Source organism: Dysidea avara, chromosome 3 (genome assembly GCF_963678975.1).
Source record: "Dysidea avara chromosome 3, odDysAvar1.4, whole genome shotgun sequence".
NCBI lineage: Eukaryota > Metazoa > Porifera > Demospongiae > Dictyoceratida > Dysideidae > Dysidea > Dysidea avara.
This window is the reverse complement of record NC_089274.1, coordinates 13,678,474-13,695,320: the sequence shown is the minus strand read 5'-3', so window position 1 is coordinate 13,695,320 and position 16,847 is coordinate 13,678,474. Positions and strand designations below refer to the sequence as shown.

At 37.7% G+C, this 16,847-nt stretch overlaps 1 protein-coding gene across 1 annotated transcript in view; it reads left to right on the top strand.

Moving 5' to 3' along the window:
- LOC136249475 (transformation/transcription domain-associated protein-like) overlaps window positions 1-16,847 on the top strand; it is a 94,606-nt gene that overhangs the window by 70,631 nt on the left and 7,128 nt on the right. The window contains exons 41-101 of the mRNA XM_066041486.1: window positions 34-108; window positions 176-202; window positions 294-341; window positions 399-485; window positions 641-737; window positions 995-1,059; window positions 1,105-1,161; window positions 1,389-1,490; window positions 1,541-1,606; window positions 3,162-3,230; window positions 3,614-3,733; window positions 3,892-4,005; window positions 4,058-4,156; window positions 5,268-5,341; window positions 5,391-5,496; window positions 5,552-5,619; window positions 5,897-6,008; window positions 6,061-6,213; window positions 6,518-6,619; window positions 6,677-6,759; window positions 7,424-7,493; window positions 7,553-7,636; window positions 7,823-7,930; window positions 7,988-8,061; window positions 8,230-8,329; window positions 8,524-8,616; window positions 8,666-8,716; window positions 8,864-8,923; window positions 9,036-9,119; window positions 9,170-9,284; window positions 9,337-9,383; window positions 9,468-9,548; window positions 9,597-9,674; window positions 9,801-9,861; window positions 9,914-10,007; window positions 10,154-10,240; window positions 10,287-10,369; window positions 11,644-11,762; window positions 11,826-11,882; window positions 12,210-12,355; window positions 12,476-12,578; window positions 12,684-12,746; window positions 12,804-12,851; window positions 12,913-13,056; window positions 13,147-13,260; window positions 13,314-13,433; window positions 13,489-13,632; window positions 13,760-13,909; window positions 14,031-14,113; window positions 14,162-14,406; window positions 14,464-14,522; window positions 14,617-14,712; window positions 14,773-14,868; window positions 14,949-15,067; window positions 15,213-15,330; window positions 15,382-15,491; window positions 15,547-15,658; window positions 15,932-16,032; window positions 16,084-16,194; window positions 16,250-16,373; window positions 16,454-16,606. Coding sequence (XP_065897558.1) covers window positions 34-108; window positions 176-202; window positions 294-341; window positions 399-485; window positions 641-737; window positions 995-1,059; window positions 1,105-1,161; window positions 1,389-1,490; window positions 1,541-1,606; window positions 3,162-3,230; window positions 3,614-3,733; window positions 3,892-4,005; window positions 4,058-4,156; window positions 5,268-5,341; window positions 5,391-5,496; window positions 5,552-5,619; window positions 5,897-6,008; window positions 6,061-6,213; window positions 6,518-6,619; window positions 6,677-6,759; window positions 7,424-7,493; window positions 7,553-7,636; window positions 7,823-7,930; window positions 7,988-8,061; window positions 8,230-8,329; window positions 8,524-8,616; window positions 8,666-8,716; window positions 8,864-8,923; window positions 9,036-9,119; window positions 9,170-9,284; window positions 9,337-9,383; window positions 9,468-9,548; window positions 9,597-9,674; window positions 9,801-9,861; window positions 9,914-10,007; window positions 10,154-10,240; window positions 10,287-10,369; window positions 11,644-11,762; window positions 11,826-11,882; window positions 12,210-12,355; window positions 12,476-12,578; window positions 12,684-12,746; window positions 12,804-12,851; window positions 12,913-13,056; window positions 13,147-13,260; window positions 13,314-13,433; window positions 13,489-13,632; window positions 13,760-13,909; window positions 14,031-14,113; window positions 14,162-14,406; window positions 14,464-14,522; window positions 14,617-14,712; window positions 14,773-14,868; window positions 14,949-15,067; window positions 15,213-15,330; window positions 15,382-15,491; window positions 15,547-15,658; window positions 15,932-16,032; window positions 16,084-16,194; window positions 16,250-16,373; window positions 16,454-16,606 — 5,829 coding nt within the window. The remainder of the gene's footprint in view (window positions 1-33; window positions 109-175; window positions 203-293; window positions 342-398; window positions 486-640; window positions 738-994; window positions 1,060-1,104; window positions 1,162-1,388; window positions 1,491-1,540; window positions 1,607-3,161; window positions 3,231-3,613; window positions 3,734-3,891; window positions 4,006-4,057; window positions 4,157-5,267; window positions 5,342-5,390; window positions 5,497-5,551; window positions 5,620-5,896; window positions 6,009-6,060; window positions 6,214-6,517; window positions 6,620-6,676; window positions 6,760-7,423; window positions 7,494-7,552; window positions 7,637-7,822; window positions 7,931-7,987; window positions 8,062-8,229; window positions 8,330-8,523; window positions 8,617-8,665; window positions 8,717-8,863; window positions 8,924-9,035; window positions 9,120-9,169; window positions 9,285-9,336; window positions 9,384-9,467; window positions 9,549-9,596; window positions 9,675-9,800; window positions 9,862-9,913; window positions 10,008-10,153; window positions 10,241-10,286; window positions 10,370-11,643; window positions 11,763-11,825; window positions 11,883-12,209; window positions 12,356-12,475; window positions 12,579-12,683; window positions 12,747-12,803; window positions 12,852-12,912; window positions 13,057-13,146; window positions 13,261-13,313; window positions 13,434-13,488; window positions 13,633-13,759; window positions 13,910-14,030; window positions 14,114-14,161; window positions 14,407-14,463; window positions 14,523-14,616; window positions 14,713-14,772; window positions 14,869-14,948; window positions 15,068-15,212; window positions 15,331-15,381; window positions 15,492-15,546; window positions 15,659-15,931; window positions 16,033-16,083; window positions 16,195-16,249; window positions 16,374-16,453; window positions 16,607-16,847) is intronic.

Below are 16,847 nucleotides of genomic sequence, written 5' to 3'. Positions count from 1 at the left end.
GTGATAATGCTTTTTGTGTATTTGCCATTTTAGTCCCATCACTGTTTGGAGTTGTTAGCTGAGGTTACTGGGAAGACAATTACTGAGATAATGGAACCTCATAAAGAGGTACATATTGCTTGCTGCATGATATATGCACAATCAGTGTTTTAATTGATCTCTCTTGGATTTGTAGCTATTGGCTGACATGATTCCTCCAAAAGTAAGAGCTATAATTATAATGTGTAATTGTAGTGCTTGTACTATCTGGTCATTTCTATGATGATTTGTGGTATGATATACCTGTTTTACAGAAACATCTTCTCAAACACCAACCTGTGAACACGCAGATAGCACTTATGGTATGTGGACTATGTGATGGTGTAGTAGTACTAGTGTTGTATAAACTACTCATCTAGGATGGAAATACATTCTGCACTTCACTAAATCCAAGACTGTTCTCTATCGATCTCAATATCCAAGAACACAAAGTGTTTTTCTATGAGGTAATTATTGCGTAGTGTATGATTGTTTGTAACCTTCACTGCACGTGTGTCTATAGTTACAAAAAGGTATTCTTGTGAATGTCAATTAAATGGTTGTACATGTTTGCTGTGAGGTTCATGTTCTTCATGTACTATTTGTTGTTATTCTTGTTTAGTTGCTTACACTATGTGATACTGATGATGTGTCACTGGCTAAACTACCTTGTTACAAGTCTGTACCATTGTTAGTACCACTAAGGGTCAGTGGACTAGGTAAGCTTAGTGTATGTCATATTGTGTACGTGCTTGCGTGCGTGCCATACAAGGGGTGAAATGTATTATTTGGTAGTGTTGGTGCAATGTGAATAAAAAATCACCTGTGTGCCAGTCCATTTACAAAGTGTTCACCCATTCTTTATATACATACAGCACTGTTCTGATTAACACTAACAGAATACACACTACTCTAATAGAACATACACCAGTTGATGAAATACTTTCTGTAATAACTAATCTGTTTCCTATTACAGCTGCACTAGCTGCCTGTCATTACCTTCCACAAATGAGAGAGAAGATATTCACTGTTCTCTACAAGGTGTGGAGTGTATAGTGTTTACAGGTGTCAAGTGCTGTTGTATAGGCTATCAACTCAAACATCAAGGAGTTACAAGATGCTGGGAAGGAGGCTATGAAGAAGGTGAGCAATGTTTGGTAGCTCACTAGACTATCCCAGGGATTACCTGTTGCATTATTGTATGCTGGTAATTGCTATTGCCTTTGTAAAATAAAGCAACAAACCAATCAATATGTTCCAGTCTTGTATTACTATGTTTTAGTAAAATTAAAAATTAATTAAAAGTAAAGTGTATCAGGCAATTCAGGAACTGCTAAGCTCCTACTGATATTTTTATTGTTCCTTTACAGTTTATGGCTGAACACAGTGATATTGAGTTGGTGCACACTGCACTGAGACCTCTACTACTGATGTTGGCCGACTTCAGGAATCTAAATGTCAACCTTCTCAGGGTACTCACACTGGGTAGTATTGGACTGTATGTATCCTTGATGTTCTACAGAGGCTGTCGTGTATGATCAGTTTATTCCCCAACTCATTTAATGAGAAGATGTGTGAACAATTACTGGTAATCTATAAATTGTGGTAGTGATGTATTAGAAAACTGCGTTAGTTAAGAGTTGTACTGTACCACACTCATGAGGTTTGTACTATATCTGATTTGTAAACACAACACCCGAGGGCTGTAGGCCCAAGGGTGGAGTTGTTTACAAGTCACCGAATGGGTGTGTCCTAACTGATTTGTGGTATGGGGTGTGCGCAGATCAAAGATAGAAGGAACAAGAACGCAAGGCTAATATTGGAGCGCTGTGTACAAAGAACAATTTTACTCATAAATTACTGTATTGATGGTTAGTTAATTCATTGTTAGCTAGTTTATTCATCGGTAGTGCCATCATTGATGCCAATCACTCCAGCCATTGTACTGCTTTGCATCATTTAGACGGTGTAGCTGGAAGTTCTGATATTCATTGTTGAGTGGTGCAACGCTATAATAACCTTGGTTAGCTTAATTTATTTAATACATTAATACCATACCTGTTTCACTGCCTATGCAAAAGTCCCAACAGCAGCAGTGAAATTTATCCTAAATTTCACTGGTAGCAGTGAAAAGTTGTACTTGCAATTTCATTGGCTAGAGTATGTAGTGTAGTTGCTTAGCAATGGTTGCTATGACCTAAAATGCTTATTACCTTAAACGGTCTTCATGGCAATGGTTGCTAAAGTTACCATGTTGGTGGTTGTCTAGCAATGGTTGCTATGGGGTATTTTGGTTTGATTTTCTATTTGAGCCATAGCAACCAGACCCTAACAACTGTTGGTTGGCAACCAAAATGTTAGGGGTAAGGTATTAAATAATAGTTATACAGGCACAATGTGGAGTCTATGATATTTATAAACCCAAAGGCCCGGGCTGTAGCGCACGAGCGAAGCGAGGGCGCTACTAAGGGCCTGAGGGTTTATAAATTTCATAGACTCCACATTGTTCCCGTATAACTGCTTTAGATTCTATGTCACATTACACTCAGATTACTTACCTCATCCACGGCTGTTTCTACTGTAGGCTCGGCAAGAGTGGCTGGTTTTCTTACGATAATACTAGCACCATGGCAACTATGCGTCCTCCCGTGACTAAATAATCGCGCTCGTTAAATCACTGCACGTGATTAACGCATAGCAATTGGACAAACCCGATTTTGAGCATATGTCATATTGTGCTTAAAGGCGTGGAGTATATTAGAAAACAAGGTGGAGTATATTAGAAAACAAGGTGGAGTATATTAGAAAACAAGGTGGAGTATATTAGAAAACAAGGTGGAGTATATTAGAAAACAAGGTGGAGTATATCAGATTTATTACCCACCCAAAACAGCCTAAATAGAGTCTTAACTTGGAATAGCATGGGTAGCAGTGAAATTTGGGATAAATACCACTCTTGTTGCATTGAAAATGGAAATTTCACTTGCTTCGTCTCGTAAAATTTTACCCATTTTTCAATGCAACACTTGTGGTATTTATCCCAAATTTCACTGCTACCCATGCTATTACTAGTACTATGTACGTATGTGTGTATTTGCATGATGCATCAGACTTATGTACACATGTGATCATTATCTTGACAGGCTCATTTACATCGTTGGGTTGATGTTATTCTCACTACTACACAAGCTAAGACTGCAAGGAAAACTGATGTTAGTGACTACGCATAATTTTCAAATGTCAAATTTGGTGTCCGGATATTTGGATGTCTTAACAAACGAATACCAAACTATTTGGCAACATTTTGATTAATCCAAAAGTGCTAGAAATTGCCACACACATGGCCAGTTTCACTCTGAAATATATACAAGATTAATGTGGCTGTCTTTATAATCACTTTTACATGGCAGAACAGTCCATCTTGCAGAAATGTAGCTGGTAACCAACACCATTTCCACTGTAAACACTTGGTAAACGAATATCCAAACGAATCAAATATTTATTGCAGCCCTGACAATTTTACCCAATGATACAAACAGCACATTTTAGTTGCAGCTACCAAATTGCTATGACTTGTGTTTTAATTGTTATCTAGGAGGTTCAGATCTGTGTCTCAATCATGGAAATGTTTCCCATGTTACCTGCCTCATCGTTCCGTCTTGCTGAGTCACTGGCCGCTTTGGTTACCAAGGGAGAGAAGGCTCTGGGGTTGGAAGTTAGTCACTGTGTTAATTGTGTATAGTTACATAATGTAAAGTGTTTGGCTAATATTTTGTTGCTATATTGCACCCATATGATCTCAATACCTACCACTCTTACTGTACTCATTAACTTTGTTCGTGTGTATGCTGCAATTATTTTGTATACTCACAGATTGGGAGTCCATTTCGTATGCCTTTCTTCAAATTCCTGGTCAAGTTCCCACCAGAAGCAGTTGACTTCTTCCTAATGAGATTATCAGATGTGGAAATGAGTAGACTGTTCCATGTAAGTACACAAAACTCTGTACCAATGTGTGTACCATATTTGTTTGCTATAGATACTACTGAAGAAATCTATGGCTGCTGCAATACGAGATATACTGAGAAGTGTTACCGTTACAAACACGTTTGTACAAATCACTTTTCTACCCCAATCAGTAAGTATCTGTGCATACAATTATCCGTTGTTCAGATAACTCTCAAAAGGTGCTAGAAATTATTGGAAAGCTTTTTACATCCAACTACTCTAATAGAACAATCACTTATGTTTTGCTACTTTGTAGTCTTTCCTACATTATTTTGCTCCACATGTTGATGGACCACAGCAAAATTCAGACCTGTTCATTATCTGGAAGTATTTTAAAAGTTTAAATACGTATGCTCACCTTGTGGGATCATCATGTTATGTTAAGGTGGTGCTGAACTGGTTAAGTTTAGCTGCACAAAATAAATATTCCTATGTGCTTAATGAGCTAGTTCAGGGTGGCCCAAAGCTGCAATTTTAATGTATGCCTAAAATGTTGTTGTGATAGCCTGTGATGCTTTAGTTTAGCATACAGAGTTTTGTGAATTAGCACAATGTCTACCTAACTCTGAAATTTCAAGTTGGACTTTTTTTTTTTCAATTTCAATAACTTGGCCAATGAACTGTGACGTAGCACTAAGCCACTTTGCCATTTCTCACCGTGTAGGGCAATTCTATGCTTTCCTTTCTATTGATAAGAACTTGAAAACGCACACAAGTGGACTACTACAACATTGGCTAACAAGCCCATCAAAGCGAAATCACAAAAATCCAAAGCAATACTATTGTAGAGTTACTTTTTGCCAGTGAGTTGTGACCAGTGGATGTTTATTTATTTTTTATTTATTAAGGCTTTACAGCACAAGTGCTGAAGGTCTGTAGGACACCTGGTCCTACAGTCTCTTGAAGTTGTTACAGAAAGTGTGTTTGAAAAGGTGGAGAAAAGGGAAAAAATCCATGATGGACCTAGGTAACCTCGAACCTGCAGCCATCCGATTAACGCTCGAACGCTTACAGGAGTCTGCCGGACGGTCAGGATGTTTTCTCCTTGTCGGGCGTTCTGGTAGTGCTTGTTCTGATAGTCCTCTGAGATGCTTTGCTGTGGTCTACGGGTTTCTGACACATGACCACAAACATGCTTTTAATTAATTGTACCTTTGTATGGCTACACTTAATCGTTCGGTGCCACCTTAATGTGCTATTGTATTGTGTATATAAGTTTGTAACATAACTGTGTGATTTAGCAACCAAAATTGACTGAAGAACTAACAATAGAAAGAAATTGTGAACTACGCTATCAAGGAGTGAGACTGGCCAGGTATAAACTGCTTGATGTAGTGATGGTTATATACTGGTTGTATGCACAGGATACTGGCCAAGGAGGACAAACACTGGTTGCCACAGCAAACACTTCTTGTTGATCAACTAAAGAAGTTGTGGTATAGTAATGACTTCCATAACAGGCTGGGCAAGGTTGTGACACCACCACATCATTAATGCTAGAGTAATGTAATACATGTACCCATAGGATGTGGTCCCACTGCATCAACGAAATGAATGTAAATTAGTATGCAAGTTGTTGTTGAACTATCTCAAGTAAATTATTTGTGTGTGCGGTATGGAGTATTGTAGTGTATTATTTTGATGAAATTATCAGCTTCAATTTATTTTTGTTTCAATTTATTTTTGTTTTGTATGTAGTATGTGTGCATAGGTGTATGCAGTTGTTTGAATGCTTACGTGTGCATGCTTGCCAAGTGACTGCTCTATTAGAGTATTTCAATTGAATTACTAAAACACACACTACACACGCACACACACACACACTACACACACAATACAACTTATTTTGTTTTGTTATTATTTCTATCAGACACAATGAGGATGATATTGACTTGTTGTTTCATCTACTGAGAGTGTATAACACTCGGCAAGTAATCTCACTTCACTTCTTGTCAAGATTTCTTGAAGATTCAGTCATCAAGGTTTGTATTGCGTAGTGTTCCATTCAATTGTTTGATTGGCGTGTTGTTCCAGAACTCTTCAATATTATACAAGAGAAAAATCTTTTTCAAGTTTGTCGAAGTATTTCTGGACATTTATTACTTACAAGAACTGAAAGCAAAAATATTACAATACATTATATTGCCAATGTTTGCATACACTTTTGAAGAAGGAAAAGTTGATGAGGTGAGTGTCTTGTATTATTCATAATCCCATCAACCATCCCTTGATTATGTGCTGTGTATGCATATGTATCTCAGCACTGTAAACAATCTGACTGCTCTATTAGAGTGTTTTGTTGTTTGTGACCATTGAAATATCACTGCCATACCTTGCTGCAGTAAATATCTCAGGAGTGTTCTAACCACTCCATCAGAATATCTCCTGCATGTAAATAACACTGTACCATACAAAAGCTGGTATTTGAATGTTTGGGTAATCAAGGTACAGATAGTAAACATGAAGTTTTTTTGTTGTTGCTTACACACAGCTGTTAGGGGGATCCCCCTTTCCTGACTTGGACAGTGATGAAAATGTGATCAGTGTGTTTATCAACAAAGTAATCAACCCCGACAAGCCTTTTGAATCTTCTGTAAGTGCTACTGGCCATTACTAGCTGTAATATTGTGTGTGTTCTCCCATTATACAGGACCCTACTTGTATTCTGTTGCTGCAGTTATCCTCTCTCCTAGTAGAACATGCCGCTCCTCATATACATGACTCTAATAATAAGTTAGTTGATATATCAGTTGTGTATCGTAGTGATAGTAGTTCAGCTATTGTATACTTACAAATTTTCTAGGAATGTAATTATTGTGGTTGCTTAGTTGTTCTTACCCAAAAATCAGCTACTATCACAATTAGCTGTATACTATATACAGTGGATCCTCCTAACAGCTTTGTTCTTATAGTTAGCCAAAAGTTTTCAGATAAGTGAAATTGTTTGGATAACTGAAGCCCATTGATGTATATACAGAGCTTCGTTCAATTACTCTAATAGAACAGTCATTTACTCTTATAGAATGCACTCTGGTGACAAAACACTCTAATAGAACAGTCACTTTTGGCGGTTGGATAATCAAGGTGTTCAGATAACTGAGGTTCGGATAAGCGAGGATCCACTGTAATAGGTTACCTGAGTGAAAAATGAGTGATCCTAAACCACTAAATCCTGAAAATTGTTAATCCATGAAAATTCCATATGTACCTCAAAAATTTATGTGTATATGGTATGTTTGAGTTCAATATAATTTCAGTTGTGCTTAAATTTGAACTTTTGTTTTATAATATTGGTTCAGTTTTTTTTAACTTTAACCATATGCATTGTGCTCTATATAATACTTTACTGAACTTACCGTGTTGCATACGTGCAGCTATATTTTATGTGTAACTGTAGGAAACAAGGTGCCAAGCTGCGTAGGTTAATGGCATTCGCTTGGCCTTGTCTGCTACCAAAGCAATGTGTGGTAAGTGTTACAACAGTGACACTATCTGACATGTGTTATTAATGTATTGTATTCATCAGGATCCAGCTACTAAGTACTATGGTCATCTACTATTGGCCAACATCATAGCCAAATTTGCCATACACAAAAGAATTGTACTACAGGTACTATGTGTGTATGTATGTATGTATGTATGTATGTATGTATGTATGTATGTATGTATGTATGTATGTATGTATGTATGTATGTATGTATGTATGTATGTATGTATGTATGTATGTATGTATGTATGTATCTATGTATATATATATGCAGTTATATAAATTTTTAGTGTTTAAAAATGGTTACAGGTATTCCATAGTCTACTGAAGGCTCATGCGTTAGAAGCTAGGGCAATAGTGAGACAAGCCCTGGAAATTTTAACTCCAGTTGTGCCCATAAGGATGGAAGATGCTAATGTGAGTGCTGTACTATTATTCTTATGTGTCCCTACTGGTGTGTGTTATGCCACTCAGGCCACATTGGTCCACTGGACTAAGAAGATCATAGTTGAAGAGGGTCACTCCATGGCTCAACTTGTACACATGCTGTGAGTGTAGGACCACAAGTGTCCTTTATAGTGACTGTTCAGTTAGAATATGTGTTGAATTAATTGTGGGTGGTTTATTTTGTTACGAAGGCTATTATATAAGTCCATTGTGTATTGTATCTGTATATTTTCTAATAGAGGTATAAATGTGTATGTATATTTTTCCAGCCAACTGTTAGTGAGACACTTCAAGGTCTACTATCCAGTCAGACAACACTTGGTCCAACATATGGTCTCCTCCATACAGAGGCTGGGCTTCACCACTAATGTGAGTTATCCCCTTGTGTTAGTAGCTGCACTGAATGATCACATGTTACGGGACTTTGTTTACAGTTTATTATTTTTGTAATGCAATGCTCTAATACATCATGCACAAGCAACTGAACTGAACAGTAATTCTACTTTTGAAAATAGTGAAGATGTTAAAGCCAGTGATTTACTGTTCCTGCTCCTTCACCATAGGCCACTATTGAACAGCGACGGTTAGCAGTTGATCTAGCTGAGGTGATCATCAAATGGGAATATCAAAGGGTCAAAGAACAACAAGGACAAGATGTAAGCAGAGACGTTATATGATGTGTAGTGTATTGTTCTTGTGTTTTAGGACGATATGATGGATATAGGAGATGTAGGACGTGGTGAGAGTGTTGCTCAGGTGTGTGTGTGTGTGTGTGTGTGTGTGTGTGTGTGTGTGTTGCGCGATATATTTAAAGATTTTATGATTTAGGAGTATATAGACATTTAGTTTATAATTATACTGATGATGCAACATTATTTTAGTTACAATCCTCTTTTCCAACAGACTGCTGCCAGAAGGTTGTCATTTGATGGAATACCAGAAGCCAAAAAACCAAGATCCCAGGTGTGTGTAGTGTAGTGTGGTGTGGTGTAGTGTAGCGTAGTGTGTGTGTGTGCTTGCATGTTTTAATTGCATGCATGTGTGACTGCTCCTTTCCTACATTTGCATCTGTTAGACTCAGGTAGCTGATCCTAGTTGGATGCTGGACAAACAACATGCTGATGCTGTTATGAACTTCTTACTGAGGCTAGCATGCCAGGTAACTCTGTGGTACATCTCTCACAACTTCACTATACTACATGTCACTAGGTCAATGATACACAACCAGTTAATCCACCAGTACCATCTCCAGGAGAAGTGTTATCCAAACGTTGTGTGTTATTGATCAAGTCAGCAATGAAACAAGACCTGTGGAGTTCTGACTGTACGTGTGCAGTTTGTACACATGTCATGGTGTAATGGGTGTATTGTTATAGATGTGGACATCAAACTGGTATGGTTTGATAAGCTGCTGTGTGCTGTGGTGAGTTGTTAGTACTGTGAATTGTTGTGTTAGGAAATTGTACATACACATATACAGTGTAATTACTATAGTTTCTGTCATTAGGATCAACCTCAGATAGCTGGAGTGAACCAGTCCAACATTTGTACTGGTTTAGACTTATTGCTATTCCTCCTATCAACATTGGTATGACACTACAACGTTACACATATCACATGTGGTTTACTAATGTAGCCACGTGCTGTCATCTTGGCCGGCTTTAAGCCATTACAAAAGGGAATCACAACCTGCATGAACTGCCAATACATTAAGGTATACAATATATACACGTAGCATTTTTTTTATGTGAAACTTATTAATTTATTCTTTATGTGAAGCTTACATATTTGAGACTGAATCTATGGTTTTGTTCTAATATGCATTATTTCATGTTGTCAGGTTGTTAGATATGTTCAAGGGTTGATGGCTAAGTTGATCAGTCTATTCCCTACTGAACCAGGTTGGTGATGAGTGCTTCCTACAGGTTACGACGTTGAGTCTTGTTTGTGTAGCCTCATCATCCGTGGCTTGTAAACATGAAGAGCTTGATGGACTCTACTCCAGCATGAACAAGATGATACTTGATGGATTACAGTCTTATGACAAGTGAGACGTTAAGAAACTATGATATACACAGTTTAAGTAGTATGCCTAGAGTTTCCAAATAGTTGGTCAAGCCTTAGTATATGTTGTACAGTACTAAGGATTTGCAACTATTCAGTAACTTTTGTGTACTATTAACATTATTTTAGGTCTAACAGTGTTGTACCATCAGCACTGCAGAACTCTTTGTTAATACTAAAGGCAGTTTGTGCTAGTGATCCTTGTTATATAGACCGGTAAGCATTGTGATCCCCTACATGTTTCTTAACATCTAGTTGGTAGGGTGATGGGGATCTTCATCAAAGTCCTCCAGAAACTACACAAGGAACATGTTAGCAATTCTGCACCACCTGGTGATAGTCAAGGTGTGTATACAGGTTTATTATATGTATAATTATCATGTGATAATGTATCTGTTTTAACCCCTTAAACCTGCAAAGAACTTTTGGGGAATGCGTGTTTATGCATGCACGGTGATGTTAGGTAGGGTAACTTAATTCTTATAGCCTAAAACAACACATTGTTCAAAAGTTTGCTCACTGGGTTACTTGGAGAATGTTAAATGAATACTGTAACTACAGTATCTTACTTGTTATGAAGTGATAAACAACAGCAAGTTGTGTCTCCATGTTTTGACATTCTTGCCACATATTTAATTTCGATTGTGGGTTTACTCACGTGAGTTATAGATAGCCTGATAGAAAATTTTATGGCAAAACAAACGGAATTTATTGCAAGATGATAGGAGCAACCATCATCGAGTTACAGATGATTTTATAGAGGTATGTAAAGGGTTTGTGTGTTTCCTTACCGAAAAGTTACTTTCACGCCTAGTTTTGGCCTCACCATTTAGCATTAGGGTAAAACCCTAGGTATCGTTTTAATCCTTGTTACATCACAAGTAGAACGACGTAAATTGTGTAGCCATAGGATGGATGCTTTCGAAAGTTACAGCACTTTGTGCAAGGCACGTGTATTTAACTAGAGATCACTTACATTCATGTTTCCCACCATTATGATTTACTATTTAATCTGGTATGAATTTGTTATTGCAATCCTTATAGTTATTTTCATGTAAATTTTAAGCTACTTGTATGCTTGTATTGGTACTGCTTGTGTGGAGTGTGTGCTGATTAGTGTTCCACCGATAATCGAATCAGTATTAAGTCGGAGTCGATATTTGCCATTAAATTAGTATTGATCACTATCGGCTATTAATACCGATTAATAAACACTTGTACCAATCATTATCATATTCATGATCATAAATATTACACCAACAAAATTTGGGATATAACAGGCTCAAAATAGTGTTGAGCATTGTTATAGCATAAAAATGCATTGCATGAAAATATCGAGGTACTCTGATAGAACAATCACTGCATAAATATTCTAATAGAACAGTCATACATAACTAACTTGGAAGGTGTGTATTTTGTCATGAAACACTAGTACAAATATACGCAAGTGTAGTATAGCCATGAACAAGTAAATATAAAATTATAATATTATGCAGTTATCGGTATTGGTATCTATCAGTAAAATTGTATCAATACACTAGTGCTAATGTCTGTAAAACTTGTCTTATTGTTCAATGTTTGTATATGACAATGCTATTGTTTGTGTCTCTAACTTTTAGCCCTCTCTGAAGTGCTTCAGCTAAGTCTTGATCTAGCCAAGAACAGGATTGGTTCAGTGTCTCAGGACATCCGTAAACTATTTGTGAATATCATGGCCAACTTGATTGATAAGTCTGCTGTATGTTCTGTTTATTCAGCCACTGTAATAATAATAATCTGTCTGTATGTGTGTGTGTACCAGGACATTAAGCTGTTGAAGACTGTCACTAAAATTGTTGAAGAATGGATGACGGTGAAGGTAAAAGACTTATCTGTTGGAAGCATGGCCACCTGCGATGTAAAATAAGTATTACACTAAGTGGTTTACACTTACGAGTAACAACAGAAATATTCAGCGCATTAACATGTCAGCTTTTATGTTCTCAAAATATATAAAAGCCAGAAATGATAAGTCTGTTTGAAAAATTACTTTTTTCCCCTTTGTATTTTGTACATGAATGAATTCCTCATTAAAAGTGTATAGGAAATTGCCCAACTATTATGGATTTTGGTTGGGCATTTGAAATTGATCAGAAAATAACTAGTCACTTATAGCCCTGTTGTTATGTGACATGTCAATACCTAGGGTGACTCTGCTCATCACTATCCTACTCCATTATTGAGAGACAAGGCATTGTTGTTGACCAAAATGATGAACAATTATGAGAAGAGATTCCCTGATGACACAGAGCTCAATAGCATGTTCTACGACATTGTACTACATGTGTACAGGTAATGTTGACGTAAAAGTGTGCGTGCGTACGTGCATGCGCGCGCATGTGTGTGTTAATGTGCCTCTTGCATGTACACAAACTAGAGGAATAGATTGTCATTAAGTTTGTGTAACTGTAGGGATCCTTCACTGACTGCTTCAGAACTAACTACCAAACTGGAGTCAGCCTTCCTCTGTGGCCTAAAGTGCCCACAAGCTGAAGTGAGAACAAAGTTCTTTGAGGTTAGTATAGTACACACTTAGCCATATAATGTATTTGGTACTTTGAGGCCGTAAACATCTATTTCAAATTACCATATACTTTCTGTTTGTTATTTGTACACACAGATTTATGACCTTAGCATTCAGAAGAGACTATATGATCGGTTAGTTCACATAGTGTGTGGACAGGTATGTAGATCAGGTATTACTGGTACTGATGTGTTATTATATGCTCATTGGCTACAGAGTTGGGAGTACTGCAGTAACCACTTCTGGGTCAAGCAGTGTATTGAGGTACTGTATCAAATTGGATACTATGGTAGTGCTCTAAATGATGGTGCATGTTGTTGTTTAGATTGTTTTATCGGTGGCCAATTGGGAGACATCACTGATAGCTGCTCCTAACTGTCCAGTGTTGCCGTCCATTGCATCAGTTAGCTCTGGTCAGTCTCAACAAGATGTGCCACAGCCAGCTGCCATTACCAGTCAGCTACCTGAGGTGTGTGAGGTTACACACTTCCTCTTAATAAAGCATACATCTGTTTTAATGACAATACACTGCATTTATAACTACTGTTGTTGTTGTTAGGAGCTGTTGGACACAATGGATACTACTAAGCAAAGTAACCAAACTGATAACGCTGCATTGGAAAAGATGGTCCACAAACATCTTAATTTCTTACAAACCCTGAAAAGTCTTAAGGTACGTACATTAAGTGTTTATTTGTCCATGTACTATTGTCCATATAACCACAGTCTAACCGGTTTCTAATGGCCATCACTCAATTGTGCCACAGTAACACTGAGCTAGCCTACTCCATGTGGGTGTCACTGTTCTCTAGAATATGGTCCATATTGACAGACAGGCAAAGACAAGTATGTATATACATTAGTTTGTATAACACATGTAAGCTGATATGGTGAATTACAGACACTATCTAATGAGATCAGCCCATTCATGTGCAGTGGTAGTCACTTGGTACAGAGCGACTGTCATCCTAGTGCCATCTCTGCCTTTGTTGAAGCTATCATGTTATGTGAACCAAAACTACACATCAGGTCGTGTGTCTGGAAAGTAAGTACTTGGTGGAATGTCACTTCTTCATTCTGTTTGAGATAAAATGATAAATAGTGTTCTCAATGCAGTGCACACGTTTCTGATTGTAGACAATGCGTTTATTTTCTTATTGTTGTCTTTATAGTATCTTGCTAAGACTCACAACTGCTGGCACAGAGTTGGGCTCTTATTAGAACAAAGGGCACAGGAGAATGGTGAGCTGGAGTATCAGGCAAAGGAGCCTCCAGCCTATGATGGAATGTACACTGACCAGATCCTTGATGTGTCCAAACATGTAAGACTGTTTGTGTATATGACTTTGTGTGCCGGTTAATTGTTGGTCAGTTGGAACTAACTTGCTTTCCAGTGAACTAGGTCGGCAATGCATGAAATAAGTCTGTTTTTTTTTTACATAGGAGACATTAGATTCACTGGCTGAACTCTATGTTCAGTTGGATGAACATGACCTTTGGACTGGACTATGGACACTGAGATCAAGGTATTACAACCCTTCTTGTATTGTCTGTAAAATTCCTTGCATTTACAGTTTTCCAGAGACAGTTACAGCTATATGGTACGAAAATCAAGGCTTGTTTGAACAAGCTAAGGCCAACTATGAGGGAGTGATCAGCCGTGCTAGAGATATGCATAATTACGCACCAGCCCCACCCACTATCATATCAGAGTACAAGCTATGGGAAAGTCACTGGATGAAGTGTGCACATGAACTGGGTCAGTGGGATGTGCTAACTGAATTTGGGAAATCACTTGGTGCAGCTAACCCATTCCCAGGTAGAGAGAATCACGGTGTCTGTGTCTGGTATATTGTCTTGGTATGTTGGTGTATAGTTTTGGAGAATGCTTGGCGGATATCTGACTGGCCTGCAATGAAGGAAGGTTTACATCAGGTATGATACATATGTATGTGCTTGTAAAATAGAAGTGGTACCATGCTCATTGTATTGTTGCATTCCAAATCATGCACGTATGTTTGTTCTGTAGATTGAGCCCATTTGTCCTGACAATTACCTCAGTAAACTAAACCTCTACAAGGGATATCAGGCAGTGTGTTACCCAGATGATCAACACCTCAGTGCTGTAAGTGAATGTGAATACAGTACGGCAAGTCAGGTTTAACACTGTTGTTTCCTCTTGCAGGTGGAAAAGCTGGTGGAAGCAGCTTCATTGCAGTCAATTCGTCAATGGAAGAAATTGCCAATGATTGTATCTAATGTGCACATGTCTCTTCTACAGGTAATTATTGTTTACTATTTAGTAACCACAGAGTTGTATACATCTCTTTTGTTATTTGTCAAATGTTGTATTTTTTGTAGCTGTCACAGCAGATAATGGAGTTACACGAAGGTGCTCAAATACAAAATGGACTACAACCTGCTAATCTGGGAAGACAGAGTAGCCTCAATGAACTAAAAACCATCTTCAAGACATGGAAGTAATGAAACGTGTGTGCTTTGCTATTCCCATACATACACCAGCACATTGTGAACTAGTGAGAGAGAAACTGGGCAATTGTGTTTCATCATTTCTTTGGACATTGGAGATTTTGTTTTTAACATTGTGTGTATATTTTAATTCAGGAATCGTCTGCCCAATCCATCAGATAATTTATCTCACTGGAGTGATATTCTTCATTGGAGACAGATTCACTTCAAGGCCATCGTGAATGTATATGAGGGAGTGAACCAGTCCGATCAGGTAAGCAACACTATCACCGTCAGTATTAACATTGTATTCCACTGCCTACAGTCCAACCATGCCATGGTGGCTGTACACCATTCAGCTAGTGCTATAGTACAGTATGCCACTATTGCCAGACAACACAATCTCACCAGTATGTGTCTGAATATACTAGGAAAGTAAGACGGTTGGTATTTGTACTTGAATACTACATTTAGTCCTACTGTACTTTAGAATACACAGTATCCCTAGTGTACCAGTTGTGGACTGCTTCCAAAAGATCCGTCAACAGATCAAGTGTTACCTCCAGATGGCTGAGATAACAGCACCCAATGAACTACAAGAGGTGATTACTATACCAAATAATATACTGTTTGGCCAGTATGCATATTCAAGATCCATTTTCCCCCTGCAATGCAGTGATGAGTATTTTTAACTGTTCATAGAAATATATGTAAGGTTTCTCGTTTATTTTCTTTCATACATTATACAAACAGCTGTAACTGCTGCAGTGCTTATTTCAAAATAATCTTACTACACACACTGTACATATATTTAACTGGCTCTAATTTTTATGTACTGAACTTAGCCTACCAAACTTTATGTTTTTGGTATGTAGGGTTTAGATGTGATAGAATCAACTAATCTGAAATACTTCAATAAGGAGATGATAGCTGAATTCTTTGCTTTGAAAGGAACCTATTTGTTCAGGATAGGGAGGTTAGTTGGAATAGCCAGTTTAGTGTTTGTATTATTATTGTGTTGATACAGGTCTGATCAAGCTAACAAGTGTTTCAGCTCTTCAGTACAAATGCATGATAGTCTGGTAAAGGCCTGGGCTTCATGGGGTGACTATCTGGACCAGTTATTTGCCAATGAAAAGTATGTTACCATTTCAATGTGTTGAATAAGGTTTGACTTTGTTATTTATTTTTAGGAGCCCATCATTGGCTTTATCAGCGATTACTTGCTATCTGCATGCATGTCGGAATCAAGATGAATCAAAGAGCCGAAAGTATTTAGCACGAATTCTCTGGCTATTAACATATGATGATGATAAGGTGTGTGCATGCATCATGAATGTTGTGTGTGTATACATATGGTCTGTACATATGTATTAATGACCCTTAATATTTTACAGAATATTTTAGCTGAAGCGATTGACAAGTATTACCTGGGTATTCCCCCTGTCCACTGGTTGCCTTGGATACCACAACTCTTGATGAGTTTGGTACGCAAGGAAGGGCAGTTTGTACTCAACCTACTGTGTCACATTGGAAAAACCTTCCCTCAAGTAAGTACTGTATTCTCTGTAGAATGTTTGATAAATGTGACCGGATCTGCGAAAACCTGACATAATGGCGCAAGCCTAAATTTTCAGTATAAGCCATTGATTGCAATGGGTAAAATATTTGCATAATAGAAAAAAAAATTGTAAAATTTTTAAACGCTTTGTTCTTTGTGAAGAAAAGGTCCAATGATAAAAAACCTGGATATCATCTTATTCACCTACACAAGAGGAGTTCAAAAATCTT